The 16,637-nt window shown below is 43.6% G+C and overlaps 1 protein-coding gene across 1 annotated transcript in view; it reads left to right on the top strand.

Moving 5' to 3' along the window:
• The window catches only part of LOC119949834 (dedicator of cytokinesis protein 2-like), a 381,064-nt gene that overhangs the window by 358,624 nt on the left and 5,803 nt on the right, over window positions 1–16,637 (top strand). The window contains exons 53-57 of the mRNA XM_038771675.1: window positions 4,656–4,740; window positions 5,663–5,749; window positions 13,555–13,731; window positions 14,438–14,521; window positions 15,710–15,847. Coding sequence (XP_038627603.1) covers window positions 4,656–4,740; window positions 5,663–5,749; window positions 13,555–13,731; window positions 14,438–14,521; window positions 15,710–15,847 — 571 coding nt within the window. The remainder of the gene's footprint in view (window positions 1–4,655; window positions 4,741–5,662; window positions 5,750–13,554; window positions 13,732–14,437; window positions 14,522–15,709; window positions 15,848–16,637) is intronic.

Raw genomic sequence — 16,637 nt, 5'->3', positions numbered from 1 at the left:
TTGGGAGTTCTTAATGACCAAGGAGCCGGGTTGAACCCTGACCCCTCTGGACCAGTTCAGAAACAACTCCCCCAGGGCATTGGACTTCCCCCTTTTCTTCCTCTCCTTCTGCTAAGTAGTTTTTTCCCCAGGAACTTGGGCACTGTTGGAGACCTATACCCATGCTTTACAAATTTGGTAGGCTTTTCGGCCTGTAGACTGTCCCCAGGGTATAGACTTGTTAAATGTGTCCTGTTCGGGCTTTCATTTATTAGAACCAGCAGTTAAGAAAACCTTCACCTAAATCAGAGGGAATGTGAATTCTATCTCATCTACCTTATGTTCCAAAACACGGGTGGCAATTGCATTTTAGTTTGGTAGTGCTAAGCTCCGAAGCAAAGAGATCTTGTGATTTGCTATTGTAAGTAATATTTTTCGGAAACAGCCCAGCCATTCCAGAAAGCTACTGCAGCTTCACCACAAAGCTCCATCTTAATCTGAGCACAGTTGGAAGGGCTGTGGGCTACCAATCTGTCTTTTCAACCAAACCCACGTAAATCTCCACCATCACCGTTATGTATTAAGGGCTTACTTGTGCCTTCCTATATAATGATCACACTGTCAGTATACTCATCATCTTTGAACCTGGAAGAAAATGATTTCCTCATTCTCCACTGATGTAGGTGCTAGGGAAAAAAAACCCTCATGTGTTGCAGATGTGACATGTATTAAAACACAGACATGTTATTTGGTAAGCAATGGGAATTGGAGGCTGTGGTACAGGACTGGCGGAGAAAGAGGAAAGAGACAGATTCTTATGCCAGGAGAAGGATGAGCATTCTTGGAGGGTTTGTGGGGGAAGAAAGGAGGATGAGAGAGAAAGAGTCAAAGAGAGAGAAGGAGAATACTCTGAACAGCATTCTATTTATTAATCAATCTCCTTAAATGTTTTCCTTTGTGATTTCCTAATGTTAGAAATCTCTTTGGTGGCCCAATTCAGGACATTTCTGGGTCCCTTTAGCCTTGTCTGCAGTCCTGGTCCTGATGGCACTCTGGTGGGTGGCCAAGAACAATAATGATTGTGATATTTGGTAAGCACTTACTATGTGCCAAACACTGTACTAAGCACTGGGAGGTGGAATATGAGCAAATCGAGTTGGATGTAGTCCCTGTCCCACATAGGGCTCAAAGTCTGAATCCCCATTTTACAAATGAGGTAACTGAGGCACAGAGAAGTGAAGTGACTTGCCCATGGTCACATAGACAATTGGAAGAGCCGAAATTAGAACCCATGACCTTCTGATTCCTGGGCCTTTGCGCTATCCACTAGGTTTTGCTGCTTCTGGCTGCTTTGGGTCAGCCACAGTCCTGCTCTCAGGGAGACACGACTGTGCGAGAGGGGCAGTTTAGGACATCGGAATCAAAGATTTTTCCAGCTGCTAATAGATTTAAAGCTTTTTATTTTCAGAGTGTGCCACTTCTGCATGGCTCATAGGAATGCTTTGGTCAACATCCAAGTTGCACAGGACAGATGTCTTCCACTGTTAAGAGACTGTACAGTGAAACCTGGATTAAATGTCAGCTAAAGCAGCCCAAACCCATAGCGCAAAGACATTCTCAAAGCTGAGCTAACTGTCCTAGGGGTGTCCAGTGAAACATCAACCAAAGCAGCTAACAAAGAGCATCCAGTATTTAGCATTTACCCCCAATACAAATGACCTTATCTCCATAGGGGTGTGTACATTTATATGTAAGGTATTATGCATACACATAAATGTAAACCATCAGCATATCTCACTAAAGAGTACTTATGGTATGCGTGTGGGAGAAGCAGAGAGCAGCACGGCGTAGTGGATACAGCACAAGCCTGGGAGTCAGAACGTCATGGGTTCTAATCCTGACTCCGCCACGTGTCTGCTGTGTGACCTTGGACAAGTCACTTCACTTCTCTGTGCCTTGGTTGCCTCATCTGTAAAACGGGGATTGAGACTGGGAGCCCGACATGGGACAGGGACTGTGTCCAACACAATTAGCTTGTATCCACCCCAGCGCTTAGTACAATGCCTGGCACATAGAAAGTGCTTAATGAATGCCATAATTATTATTATTACATACAGCATGTTCCTCTTGTCTGGCTTCCATTTGGAGCAGAGCCCTGATGCTTAAGTAGAGTTATCTTTGCTGAAAGTGGCTTGGGTCTGGTTTGCTTTATGATGGTTTGCCAGAGAACCACCAGAGGAGGGGACCACTGTCTGCCACCCAGGGTAACACATGGGCTTCTCTTGGAACCATAGCTGCTGCCAAAGATTTCAGCTTCAACTTCGGGAAGCTGCAGAGCTCAGTCAATCTCCTCTCGTTAGCCCGCCCAAAGAAGCTACCATCCCCTCAGTGCGTTAAGAGCAGGACTTGCAACCACCTATAGGGACAGCACAAGCCCTGAGGGGAACTGTACAGTCACTTGTTAGCTGTGTGACTTTGGGCAAGTCGCTTAACTTCTCTGTGCCTCAGTTACCGCATCTGTAAAATGGGGATTAAGACTATGAACCCCACGTGGGACAACCTGATTACCTTGTATCTCCCCCAGCTCTTAGAACAGTGCTTGGCACATAGCACTTCACAAATACCATTGTTATAATTATTATTATTATATAGCCCAGGTCTTTAAACACCCTGTCACTGCCCCACAAGAAGCCTCTGTCTCTGGACAGGAATTTATGTGGGATTTTGTTTCCATAAGTTGTCATTAATGTACTTCTATTATTTCAAACACACCACTACTGACGTTGATTAACGGACCTGGGTTGTGTTTTTATTTTACTGTGAAATCAGGGAAACGTATTTCTGGAAGTGTTAATAGTAGCTGAGGGGGAAGGATCAATTTGACTTACATTAAAATCAAAATAACGTTCATTGCCATCTGATAATGAGTTCCTCTGAGTTGGAGGAAAAAAAAATTGATGAAGTCTCATGTCATGAACAATGGCTAAACATCAGTCCAATCGCAAAAGAAGATAAAAATTTCCAGAGTGGATCCCACAGTGTAAAAACACTTGTAGAGTGTTCTTAGCAGACTTTTCTGCATGGTATTTGTTAAACACTTACTATGTGTCAAGCATTGTTCTAAGCACTGGGCTAGATACAAGTTAATCACTTGGGACACAGTCCCTGTTCCATGTGGGGCTTACACCCAAGTAGGGAGAAAAATGGGTATTGAGTCCCCATTTTACATCTGAGAAAAGTGAAGCCCAGAGAAAATAAGCAATTCGCACACATTACCACAGCAGGCAAGTGGCACAGCTGGTATTAAAACCCAGATCCTCTGACTTCCAGGCCTGCATTTTATCCACTTAGGTCACACTGCTTCCCCAACTTCTAAGAAGTGTACAGTTTGCTGAAAAACACCTAGTCCCTCAGTCCTATTTTCACCCACATCTTTCTGAGGGTTGAAGATTCTTCCCACTCATTATCCAACTGAACCTTTTCAGTCTCGTGCCTCTTGGGAAACAGCGCTTTGGCAGGTTACTCTCAGAAGTCTGCCCTGCCATTCGAAAGAGCTTGCTCCTCCTGAGGATGCCCTTGAAGTGGGAAGTCTAAAGAGCAGATCAGAAAGAACAAAAATGGTTGAAACAATGGCCAAATTGAGTCTCACTAAGTCAATGTGAACTCCTGTCCTCACTCCTTGAGCAATGGCCAAGGGTGGCAGAAGCATCACTCTCTGGTTTATCATCTCTCCACCCTTTTGAGAGCCCCGGGGGTGAGGGTATCAAACAAAAACTCCTCGTTATTGGCTTCAAAGCTTCCATCACCATGCCCCCTCCTAACTCATCTCCCTTCTCTCCTTCTACAGCCCAGCCCACACACTCCACTCCTTTGGTACCAGCCTTCTCACTGTGCCTCGTTCTCACCTGTCCCGCCATCCACCTCTGGCCCACATCCTACCTCTGACCTGGAATGCCCTCCCTCCTCACCTCTGCCAAACTAGCACACTTCCTCCCCTTCAAAGCCCTACTGAAAGCTCGACTCCTTCAGGAAGCCTTCCCAAACTAAGCCCCCCTTTTCCTCTTCTCCTCCTCCCCTCTCCACCACCCCGACTCCCTCCCTCTGCTCTACCTCCCTCCCTGCCCCACAGCACCTGCGTATATATGTACATATTTATTATTCTATGTATTTTATTAATGATGTGCATATATCTATAATTCTATTATTTTATATTGATGCTATTGATGCCTGTCCACTTGCTTTGTTTTATTTTGTTGTCTGTCTCCCCACGTCTAGACTGTGAGCCTGTTGTTGGGTAGGGATTGCCTCAGTTGCTGAATTGTACTTTCCAAGCACTTAGTACAGTGCTCTGCACACAGTAAGCGCTCAGTAAATATGATTGAATGAATGTATGAGAGGCAAGCATGTTTAGGGGATGGTGATGGGAAGGGGAATTACCCTGACTAGAATTATCTGGCTTTCCTCACGGGGAGTCTTAGGGTTGGAACTAATCTTCAGCTCAGCTAGAGGTAGAATCACTTTAAGTGTCAGTAACCAGGAGAAGACCATCCCCGAAAACCTTAGAGACATGCTCTGTTTGGAAACTGGGCCCTAATTTTCTCTATCACTATTCCCCACCCCGTAACCCACCCGAGAAGCATTGCTAACATGGGACTGCTACATATTCTGGTTTTCAGCTTTTACAAATCCAACTATGTGCAACGGTTCCACTATTCGAGACCAGTAAGGAAGGGGACAGTTGACCCGGAAAATGAGTTTGCGGTGAGTACCTGAATCTCATTATTTACTCTGACCCGATCTGCTTTTAAAGGAATCCCGTGAGCCAGCCTCAGCTTTGCATTTAATTGGATCTGATGTGTGAGGAGATGAAAATAAATGGCACAGAATCTTACCTGCATGTCCCCCTTTTCCTGTAAATTTGTCCTGACTTCTGATTACAAACAAAACCAACTTCAGGTTTGAATGTGCTCACTGAACTGTTGACTTTTTGCGGGTGTCTGCTGGATGAATTCAAATGAAACAATTATCTAGTAAAAAAAGGTTTGTATGTTAAAAACAACAGATTAGCTAACACATGCCAATGAAATGACACAAAATCCTCATGGAGTACCCTGATCACCAAGAATTTTAAAGTTTGTGCTTCAGTTCATAAAAAAATTAAAGAACTAGTGTGGCTTAATGGGTAGAGCATGGGCCTGGGAGACAGAAGGACCTGGTTTCTAATCCCGGCTCTTCCACTTGTCTGCTGAGTGACCTTAGGTAAATCACTTCATTTCTCTGTGCTTCAATTACCTCATCTGTAAAATTGGGATTAAGACTGTGGGACATGGACTGTGTCCAACCTGATCACTTTGTACCAACCCCATTGCTTAGAACAGTGCCTGGAACATAGTAAATGTTTAACAAATACTGCCTCCCAGCCCCCAAGGGAAAAAAAAAGAGTTCATCACATCTGTCTGGAGAAGATTTGGGGTCCCTGTGAGGTTTGTAAATAACCAGGAGGGAGTTCTAAAGCCCTTTCACATCCTCTAGAGAAAGTTTAGCAGTCTGGAAAATAATCTTGTTGTTTTTCAAGTGTAGTCTAACCTCTCACAGTGTGGTGAGACCCACCAAAGAGTGGGTAAAGGATTCACTCACTCCTCCTTTTATTTTTCTTCCCTGGCCACCTTCTCCCAATGGACAGTCGATGTGGATCGAGAGAACATCTTTTGTGACAGCATACAAACTTCCAGGGATCCTGCGCTGGTTCGAGGTCACAGCCATGTCCCAGGTCTGTATGTTATTCCCATCCAAGAATACCCATTTTCCCCCACATCACCAAAGCTGGCTTTACCAGGGCTTTTGATGCTTTGAAAGTTGAGCTCAACTTTGCATGAGGGTCAAGATCAGGGGCAGGTTTTTGGCCTACGTCAAAGTTTTCCAGTTTGATAGAACCCAGTCAGCACCTCGTTCAGGCTTCACCAACACCACTTATCCCAGAGTGACAATAGCTGGTTTCACAGAGGAGCCAAAGAACAATTGCCAAGCAAGACCCATGATTGATGATGATGATGACTACATGATACTTCAGATCTGGGGCCAGCCCACTCCCTCTTTGAAATGGGAGTGCAAACATTTGATCTTTTGGAGTCACATGAGTGATTTTTCATTCCCCGTTGCCCCAGACTCTCAGTCCCACCAAGCGGATGCTTCTGGTGTCTTTGGTCTCAAGGGACTTGACTTCCTGCAGGAGCTCCAAGAATCGGGCCTCAGTGTCTGAACAACAACAGTGACTTCATCCTGGTTAAACAGTATAAAGTTTCCCCTCCATGTGCACAATTCCCAACTGACTGATGCAGATGTGAGTGCTCTCTCCTGCTGCAGTCTCTGTCTCCCTTCTGATCCAATAATGGCTGTACCACAAGGGAATTTCAGAAATGGGAAAATGGAAATAAATATATACACTGGACTTGGCTCTCTATATAAATGAAGACTGCCCTGCACTTATTAGGTGTTCAGTAAATTCACTAATTTATATAGATGTCTGTGTCAATGTAAATTAATCAGTTGTATTTATTGGGCATTTACTAAGTGCAGGACGTTCTTCTAAGAGCATGGGAGAGTGCAGTAGAAGGAAAACAGACATTTTCTTTCCTCAACGGTTTTACAACCTAATGGGGAAGACAGAGAGATTTAAGTTTATTTACAAACAGAAGAACTAGCAAAGGGATAAGGATAGAAGAATAAATGTTATCAAAATCAATAATATGGTATACAGAATCAGTAATACAGTATATCTAAGAGCTGAGGGTGGGTTTAAATAGGAGTTGAGGATGGCTGTTGGGGTGATGTGACTTGGGGTGTTGGAAATTATCCAGTGAAGGTTTCCTAACCTTCAAGAGGACTTGGTTATTTGTGTGTGTGTGTGTGTGTGTGTGTGTATGGGGGGAGCGGGGGGAGAATGCGGGGGGGGGGCAGTGCCTGGCAGTTTGGGGGAGTTCCTGGCAGTTTGGGGGAGTTTCTGGCCAGGAGAATAGCATAAAACAGAGGGTTAGAGATGGAAGAATAGTAAATGAGAGCAAAGATGTGCTGGGAAGGGGAGAAGAGTTTTAGCTGGGGAGTAGTGGGTGAAGAGAGATGATATGTAAGATGGAGAAAGCTGCTAGGGAGCCATTTCCCTCATTTGCAAAATGGGAATTCAATACCTGTTCTCCCTCTTACATAGACTATGAGCCCCATGTGAGACCTGATTATCTTGTATCTACTCCAGGCCCTTGTACAGTGCTTGGCACATAGAAAGCACTTATTAAATACTGAATTATTATCATTTTGGGGGTCAGTGGTAAAGACATTTTACTTGATGCAGAGGGAAAATGGTAGCTTTGGAAAGTTTTTGAGGAGTGGAGTGATGTGTGCTGAGTAACATTTCAGGAAGATGGCCGGGTAGCGGTGTGTGATATAGACTGAAGGAGCAGAGGGTCTTGAAGCTAGAAGGTTAGTGAGTTGGCTGATACAGTAGTCTAACTGTGATAGAAGTACTTGAACCAAGGTGGTGGCTATATGGAGAGTCAAGGGGGTGTGATGAAAATCAGGGAATGTGGAGGACACAGTGCAAAGATTTACACGTTATATATGACACTAAGGTTGTGGGTTTCTGAAACAGGGAGGCTGGTGATGTTATTGGCAGGGTTATGAAAGTTACAAGGAGGAGTGGATTTAGCAGGAAAGATGAGATGCTCTGAGTTTGAGGTACCACTGAGATATCCAGGAAGCAAGAAGAAATATGAGACTGGTAAAATAACCAGGGTTTAGGATATTGATTTGGGAGTTAGAAAAGCAGAGTGGCCTGGTGGATAGAGCATGGGCACGGGAGTCAGATGGAGCTTGGTTCTAATCCCAGCTCTGCCACTTGTCTTCCTTGTGACCTTGGGTGAGTCACTTCACTTCTGAACCTCAGTTACCCCATCTGTAAAATGGGGATTAAGACTGGGAGCCCCATGTGGGACAGGGACTATGTCTCACCTGATTACCTTGTTCCTACCCAGCACTTTGTACCATTTCTGGCATACAAAATAGTACAGCACAAAAATACAACAAAAAAAGAAAGAGGGTGTGTTAAATGAGAAAAGTAAGGATCCCTGAATGTAGGGTCTTGAGGGAGAAAAGATAGAAGAGGAGTGATCATTCATTCATTCATTCAATCATATTTATTGAGCGCTTACTGTGTGCAGAGCACTGTACTAAGCACTTGGGAAGTACAAGTTGGCAACATATAGAGACGGTCCCTACCCAATAGCGGGCTCACAGTCTAGAAGGGGGAGACAGACAACAAAACAAAACGTATTAACAAAATAAAATGAATAGAATAAATATGTACAAGTAAAATAGAGTACTAAATGTGTACAAACATATATACATATGTACAGGTGCTGTGGGGAGGGGAAGGAGGTAAGGCAGGGGTGTGGAGAGGGGGAGGAGAGATCAGAGATAGGAGGAGGGCCAGGTAAGATACAGAGCTATACAGGGCAGATGAAATATTAAGATGAAGAATCAGCAAGATAGAGAGACAGACCCAATGAGGAAGGTGAAGGTCAGAGAGGAAGCATAGATAAAACTGAGGTTGAAATAGGGAAGACAGTGTTGTTGACAGTGATGGGAAAATTAACAGAAGAAAACTTAGAAGGAAAGATGAACAGATCTGTTTTTGACACAGTGTATGTAAGATGTTTTGGTTCATCGAGCTGGCAATGTCCAGGAGGCAGGAGGAGAGACGTGCTTGTAAAGCAACTGAGAGTACAGGACTGGAACTGCTGATTTGAGACTCAGATTTTGGAAATTTAATCATCCATATAACAGTATCAAAACAAAACAAGAGTAAATCAGAAATGTAGCATGTCATCTTCCCCATATCCTCAATTTCTGACAAGCAACACCTCTGATGCAGAGCTTGGTCCAGAGGCAGTTGAGACTGTAGGGGAGCAATTCTGGCAGTCTGATGTTTTTCAAATGCTTACCCTAAGGCTGATAAAGCACATCCAAAATCTTCGTTGACTCCAGTTTTTGTCCTGATCAATCACAGAATACGTTTCAATCTGAAGGAATATTTAACCAAATTCTTGGCTACCCATTTCCCAGACACCTGGATTTAATTATATTCAAGCACACTTGCTACTTCAGGTGAATTGCTACATAAATATCATCATTCACTGCATTTCAATGTGAAAATAGCTTCTAGGATTTCTCAGTGGTTCTTCTTTTGGGTTACTCTCCTTTTTATCACTTTATCATCATCCACAACCTTCATCAGAAATTGTGTCAGAGGACATAGTGAGAAGCAGTGTTGCCCAGAGAATAGAGCATGGGCCTGGGACTCAGAAAGACCTGTGTTCTAATTGTGGCTCTGCCAGTTCTCTGCTGTGTGACCTTGGGCAAGTCACTTAAATTCTCTGTGCCTCAAGTACTTCAGCTGTAAAATGGGGATTAAGACTGTGAGTCCCATGTGAGATATGGACTGTGTCTAACCTGATTGGCTTTGTATCTTCCCTGGTGCTTAGTACAGTGCCAGGCACATAGTAAACACTTAACAAATACCATAACTGTGAGGTTCTCAGATCATTATTCCAAACATAGCATAAATGGCTCTAAAGTCTGTTGAACCTACAGTGCAATAGAACACCTGAAACAAAGTTTAAAAATGGAATGAGAGAAATTACTAAGTATGTTAGGCTCAAATTGTTTTAAAATCTGATTCTCCTACTGAAATTCACAGTACAAAACAAAAATCCAAGTGGTCACACTAAATTTTGCTTAGAACTCAGTGAAGGTTTCAGGCTCATAAAACACCTGCTGCGTTTGTCTCCCAGTCTGATGAGAAACCAGATGGCAGTTTCAGCTTATGCAAACAGAACCACGTCAGCACCAGTGAGCCCGGACCCAGCATGACCAGCTTGGGTTGATTTTTATGCCCCCTTGGTATATTTGATCTCTCTTTTCTCATATGTGAAAGGAACTCCCGGTCACCCTGGGCAAAATCAGGATATTATTCAGAATCCAAAGAAACTGTATTTTCCACACCCATGGGAGCCAAGCTGATTTAATCAGAAGGAGAAGGGAATGCTTTTTATAGGGACATGGTGCAAGTGTTAAAACTGGATTGTGAAGCCCAGAGCATCTTTCTGGTGAGACGTTAGGGTTGATGAAACGATGGGTCTCTGGGCAAAGTTAGAGGCCCATTAGCCAACTCTTATTTATGCCCATCCTGAAAGAGTGTTGGTTCATTTTGACCACTCAAGTAAATATTTTTATGTTCATCTCCCACGTTAGCTGGTGGGCTCCCTGGGGTTAAGAGATGAGTCATTTCTTTAATTCTGTACTTCTCAAGCATCTAGTAGGGTGTACCTCACCAAGTGGGCAGTCAATGAACATGACTTCTTTTCAAGATTCTGATCTCCCGGGAATCTAGAGACTTAGATTCTCCTTGGCTGAAACTTTCCCCACATTGAGTACACTTTTAAAAAATATAGTATTTGTTAATAATAATAATTATTATATATTTGTTAAGTGCTTACTATACACCAAGCACTGTTCTAAGTGCTGGGGTAGATACAAAATAATCAGGTTGTCCCACGTGGGGCTCACAGTCTTAATCCCCATTTTACAGATGAGGTAAATGAGGCACAGAGAGGTGAAGTGACTTGCCCAAAGTCACATAGCTGATGTGACGGAGCCAGGATTAGAACCCATGACCTCTGACTTCCAAGCCAGTGCTCTTTCCACTAAGCCACGCTGCTTCTCATCGTGTTAAGCATGTTAAGCAACTTCCTACGTGTTAAGCAACTTCTCTTAATGGTGTTACGCATTTACTATGTGTCAAGCACTGTTGTAAGCACTGGATAAATACAAACTAATCAGGCTGGATCCACTCCATGTCCCACACGAGACTCACAATCACGTAGAAGACAGAAGAAGTATTGATTTCCCATTTTTCAGTTGAGGAAATTGAGGCTCAGAGAAGTTAAGTGACTTAACCAAGATCACAGCAAGCAAATGATAAAGTTGGGATTAGAACCCAGATCCTCTGACTCCCAAGCCCATGCTTTATCCGCTAGGCCATGATGCTTCCTGCCTAACTCCCAGATGTCATTTTTAATAATAATAATGATGGTATTTGTTAAGCACTCACTATGTGCCAAGCACTGTTCTAAGCACTGGGGTAGATACAAGGTAATCAGGTTGTCCCACATGGGGCTCACAGTCTTAATCCCCATTTTACAGATGAGCTAATTGAGGGACAGAGAAGTTAAGTGACTTGCCCAAAGTCACATTGCTCACAAGTGGCAGAGTCGGGATTAGAACCCATGACCTCTGACTCCCAAGCCCTTGCTCTTTCCACTAAGCCATGAAAAGGAAGTGTACATCAAAGGATTGTTTCAGTGCTTTGTGTTAGCTGCAAACAGCAGTCACAGCAGGAGTGAAACTTGATGAGTGGCTAATTCCTCACTGAGCTTCAACTCTCACATTCAGTCAACTGCCAAATTCCCCTGGTTCTTTTTCCACCACATCACCCAGATCTGCCCTTTCCACTCATCATCATCATCATCAATCGTATTTATTGAGCGCTTACTATGTGCAGAGCACTGTACTAAGCGCTTGGGAAGTACAAATTGGCAACATATAGAGACAGTCCCTACCCAACAGTGGGCTCACAGTCTAAAAGGGGGAGACAGAGACAAACATACTAACAAAATAAAATAAATAGAATACATATGTACAAATAAATTAAATAAATAAATAAATAGAGTCAAAAAATACGTACAAACATATATACATATATACAGGTGCTGTGGGGAAGGGAGGGAGGTAAGATGGGGGGATGGAGAGGGGGACGAGGGGGAGAGGAAGGAAGGGGCTCAGTCTGGGAAGGCCTCCTGGAGGAGTAAGCACTCCAACCAATCCTGGACCACCATTGATCATATAATGGCTAGACTATTCTAGCAGCCTCCTCGCTGGACTCCAGCCTCTCCTCTCCAATATACACCACATATTTTGGCATATTACCTCTTTCGAAAGTGTCACATGGCATTCATCTGTCTCCACTTCTCTCCTGGTCTTCCACATCCCTCTGTATTAAGCAGAAACTCCCCACAGTAATCTTCAAGGCCCTCCACTTCAATTATTTGTAAATATTTAAGTCTGTCTCCCCCATTTGAGTGTAAGTTCCTTGAGACCAAGCAAGTTGCCACTAATTTGTTTTTTACTTCTCAGTCGATCACTCATTTATTGAGCACTTACTGTGTACAGAGCACTATACTAAGCACTGTGTTGCAGAGCACTGTACTAAACGTTTGGGAGAGTACAACACAATAATATAACAGAAACGTTCCCTACCCAGAATGAGCTTACAGTCTACAGGGGGAGGCAGACATTAATATAAATGAAATAATTATGGATATTTTCATAAGTGCTGTAAGGTTTGTGGCTTAGTGGAAAGAGCCCGGGCTTGGCAGCCAGAGGTCGTGGGTTCTAATCCCGGCTCCGCCATTTGTCTTCCATGTTGTGACTTTGGGCAAGTTACTTCACTTCTCCATTCCTCAGTTACCTCATCTGTAAAATGGGGATTAAGACTGTGAGCCCCATGTGGGACAACATGATAACCTTGTATTTACCCCACAGCATAGAACAGTGGTTGGCACATAGTAAGCTCTTAACAAATACTATCATCATCATGAATAATGGAAGCAAGTCAGGGCAACACAGAAGGGAGTGGGGAAAAGTGGAAATGAGGGCTTATTCAGGGAGGGCCTCTTGGAGGAGATGTGCCTTCCATAAGGCAATTGTCTGTCAGATATAAAAAAGGAAGGCATTCCAGGCCAGAGGCGGGATGTGGATGAGAGGTTGGTGGCAAGATAGATGAGACTGGAGTGTAGTGAGAAGGTTGGCATTAGAGGAATGTAGTGTGTGGGCTGGGTTGTAGAGTAGTGAGGAGAGGTAGGAGGGTGCAAGGTGATTGAGTGTTTAAAGTCAATAGTAAGGAGTTTCCGTTCGATACGGAGGTGGATGGGCAACCACTGGAGCTTCTAGAAGAGTGGGAAAACATGGTCTGGTTGTTTCTGTAGAAAAATGACCTGGGCAGAAGAGTGAACTGTGGACTGGAATGGGGAGACACAGGAGGCAGGGAGCTCAGCAAGGAGCTGATACAGTGATCGAGGCAGGGTAAGATAAATGTTTGGATTAATGTAGTAGCAATTTGGATTGAAGGGAAAGGGTGGATTTTCGTGATGCTGTGAAGGTTGAACCAACAGGATTTAATGATAGATTGAATATGTAAGTTAAATGAGAGGGAGGAGTCAAGGATAATGCCAAGGTTTCCTTAAAAATATTTGGATACACACATTGCACCCCACAAGGAGGCACTCAAATACTTGTCTGCTGGACTGACTGATTTGCTGAGTTCATTAATTAGAGCCAAGCCGTGTGGTGCTGCCCTAGCTAAAGTCTGCAGAGATCATTCCCTGGATCCGCACTCAAAAGAGTGAGGAAGCTGAAATGAATAATGAATTACAATGTGTTGTTTTCTTCGTGATCTTATTTTGATAGACAACCATTAGCCCTCTAGAGAATGCCATTGAAACCATGTCTACAGCAAATGAGAAAATTCTGATGATGATTAATCAGTACCAGAGTGATGAAAACCTCCCAATTAACCCCCTGTCTATGCTTCTGAATGGGATCGTGGACCCTGCAGTCATGGGAGGGTTTGCTAAATATGAAAAGGTAAGGCTCCAGTTCTTCATTATGAGGCTTCTGCTAAGAGGATAGCTGAGTTCTGCAAACCTTTTCTTCTTGTGCTATTTCAATTAAGAAAAAGGATGTCTGTTGGACAAGAATTGCTTGTACAATCCATGGACCTTAAGCGATCCCAACACCAGCTGAGGAGGCTAGAACCAGAACTCTTGGCTCTCAGCCAAGTGCTGTCCTCATTGACCTACACTGCCCTTGCAGAAGGAGAACTGGTTTTAGCATTTGAGGAAAAACAACAGCATTTTCCTTCTCCAGGTTGCCCAAGTCAACTTGGTGGATGAAATTCCAGACAATTCTTTCCCAGAGTGCAACAGTGGGAGGAAGGAGAAATGAGGGGAGAATTCCTCTCATTTCTGTGTAAAGTTTTAGGTGCTTCTCCTTCCTTCGGATTACTTCCAGGGTACCACATCTCAGAGGAAAACCCTCCACCCCACAAAACAATTTTAACTTAATTAAAAACGAAACAAACAAGGAAACCCTACAAGAAGCCATATGCTTTCTTCCTATTTCCCTTTTGCCCAGAAAGAGTTCTCCTCCACCATGGACAATAGATGACTGCTTCCTGGTTGCTAGAGTGTCACGGCCTGACTCTGCCCTCCCAAATCTCATCCTAGAACAGTCGTTAAGGCCTTGAAATATTGCTCTCTCAAAAGCTGAAACCCACGTCTGTTCCTTTCAGGCTTTTTTCACCGAGGAATATACCAGAGACCACCCCGAAGATCAAGACAAACTGAGCCGCCTTAAAGACCTGATTGCTTGGCAGGTAACCAATGTTACCCTAATTATTCTTCTCTTTATACATTATTCATCCTTCTTTTCCTGACTTGGTTTCTTTCTGATAGCTACTTGGGAGATAAAACCCAATTTTCAATAGTTGTTTTTTCACTTTCATTTACAATCTTCCCATCCTGGATAAAATGGTCTCAGTCAAATCCCTGAGCAAAGCGATTTTCTAGGATTCAGTAAGGTTCAAGGGTCCCTATGGGGTTCACCTTGGGTTAGAAAGTGATTTCACCAGCTCTGGCTTCCTTCCAGATTCTGGAGCTGGCGCCTTCAGTGTTAAGGCCCTGCAGAGGAAGAAGGATCTTGAACTCTCTCCCCATAAACGGCTTTGAAAATCTGGCTATTCTCTTGTTCCTCCTACATCTGCCTCCTATTTCCCTCTCTATCTGGGCAGAACAGATGTACAAACAGTATTTTCCTACTGCGGTCAAGAGATTCGAAGGAGGAGAGTCAGTCCAAGGGGGACATTGAGCCCGGCTCTAACAGGTTGTCCCTGTAAATCCTTATGTAATCATAGCACAAAGAAAAGCAATCTTTTTGACAGAGTGTCTGTGATGCTCTAAAGCAATCAGGTGGACAGTGCAGACAATGTAATACCTCCTGCAATTTACACTAAAAGCTCTTTTTTGGAAAAGCTCATTTTATTTTCTTTAATGAATTTTATGCTCCCAGGATTTTCCTCTCATTTCCTACATGAGTGTGTTGAGATCACCTACCCGTTCACCTCTGCTCAAGTCCCATATGTACTGTGTTATAGCAGTGTTGATTTCAAGGATTCTAGGAAAGACATCCACATTTTGTCCTTCCCTGGACTCTGGTTAAGGGACAGTTATGACCCAAAGAAGCACAGCTCTGGATTATTTGGGGAGAGTTGGCTAAACCAAGGATGAGAAACAGCACAGGACTGGAAGCCAGAAAACTTGGGTTCTAATTCTGATTCCACCACTTGCCTGCTGTGTGACTTTGTGCAAGTCACTTAACTTCTCTATGCCTCAGTTTTGTCATCTGTAAAATGGAGATCAGTACCTGTTCTTTACCCAAACTCACAGTAGAATGCTTGGCTCACAGCATGCACACATTATTATCATTATTATTACTATTATTATCATTATTATAACGATGGCTCTAGAACTCAGGACACTCATCCTTCTCAATCTTTTCTGTACAGATTCCCTTCCTAGGGGCCGGCATCAAGATTCATGAGAGGAGAGTGTCAGAGAGTCTCCGTCCTTTCCACGACCGGATGGAGGAGTGTTTCAAGAACTTAAAAGTGAAGGTGGAAAAGGAATATGGAGTCAGAGAACTGGTATGGCTCCCCCAGGGTGACTCTGCCACCATGAAGAATCCATTAATCAGTTATATTTGTTGAGGACTTACTGTGTGAAGAACACTGTAGTAAGCACTTGGGAGAGTACAATGCAATGGAGTTGGTAGAGATGACCCCTGCCCTCAAATAGCTTACAGTATAGAAGGGAAGTCAACAGTGCCAGGGACAAGGATTTATGCTGAGCTCAAAATCCAGGGAAAAATATTTTCCAGGCTTGTGCCAGAAGCAGTGCGACAGTATGACTAGTATTTATTAAGCACTTACTGTAATAATAATGATGGCATTTGTTAACCACTTACTGCGTGTCAAGCACTGTTCTAAGCATGTGCAGAGCAGTATTGCACTGGGAAAGAGTATGGAAGTAGGAATTAGACACAGACCTGCTTCCCGCAAGGGGCTCAGTGTGGTAAAGAAAAACCACTTAATGTTTGAGAGTTGCAACAGAAACATTCAAGATGAATTCTTTTTCCCTTTAGTCTTTAGTATGAAGTAAGGAAAAAAATGTTTGTCAAAACAGATGATTAACTTGGCACTCAGGAACCAAACCACCATTGTCTCTGCATCCCCCATGAGCCTCCAGGGAGGACAAGCGTATTTTTGTCAGCTAGAAAGCTGCACGGGTTCAACACACTAAGCTACTCCATAACGAGGTCCAATTTAGCACTAGTACAGTCCCAGTTCTCTCACCCCAGGTCCTCTGCCAAAACCACCTTCCTCCACCCTAGCTGCCACCAGAATGGAAGCTGATGCTATGGGTTCTCATATGTGT

The sequence above is a fragment of the Tachyglossus aculeatus genome, chromosome X1 (genome assembly GCF_015852505.1).
Source record: "Tachyglossus aculeatus isolate mTacAcu1 chromosome X1, mTacAcu1.pri, whole genome shotgun sequence".
Taxonomy (NCBI): Eukaryota; Metazoa; Chordata; class Mammalia; order Monotremata; family Tachyglossidae; genus Tachyglossus; species Tachyglossus aculeatus.
Note: the sequence above shows the minus strand (reverse complement) of the source record. Positions and strands in the feature narration are given on the sequence as shown.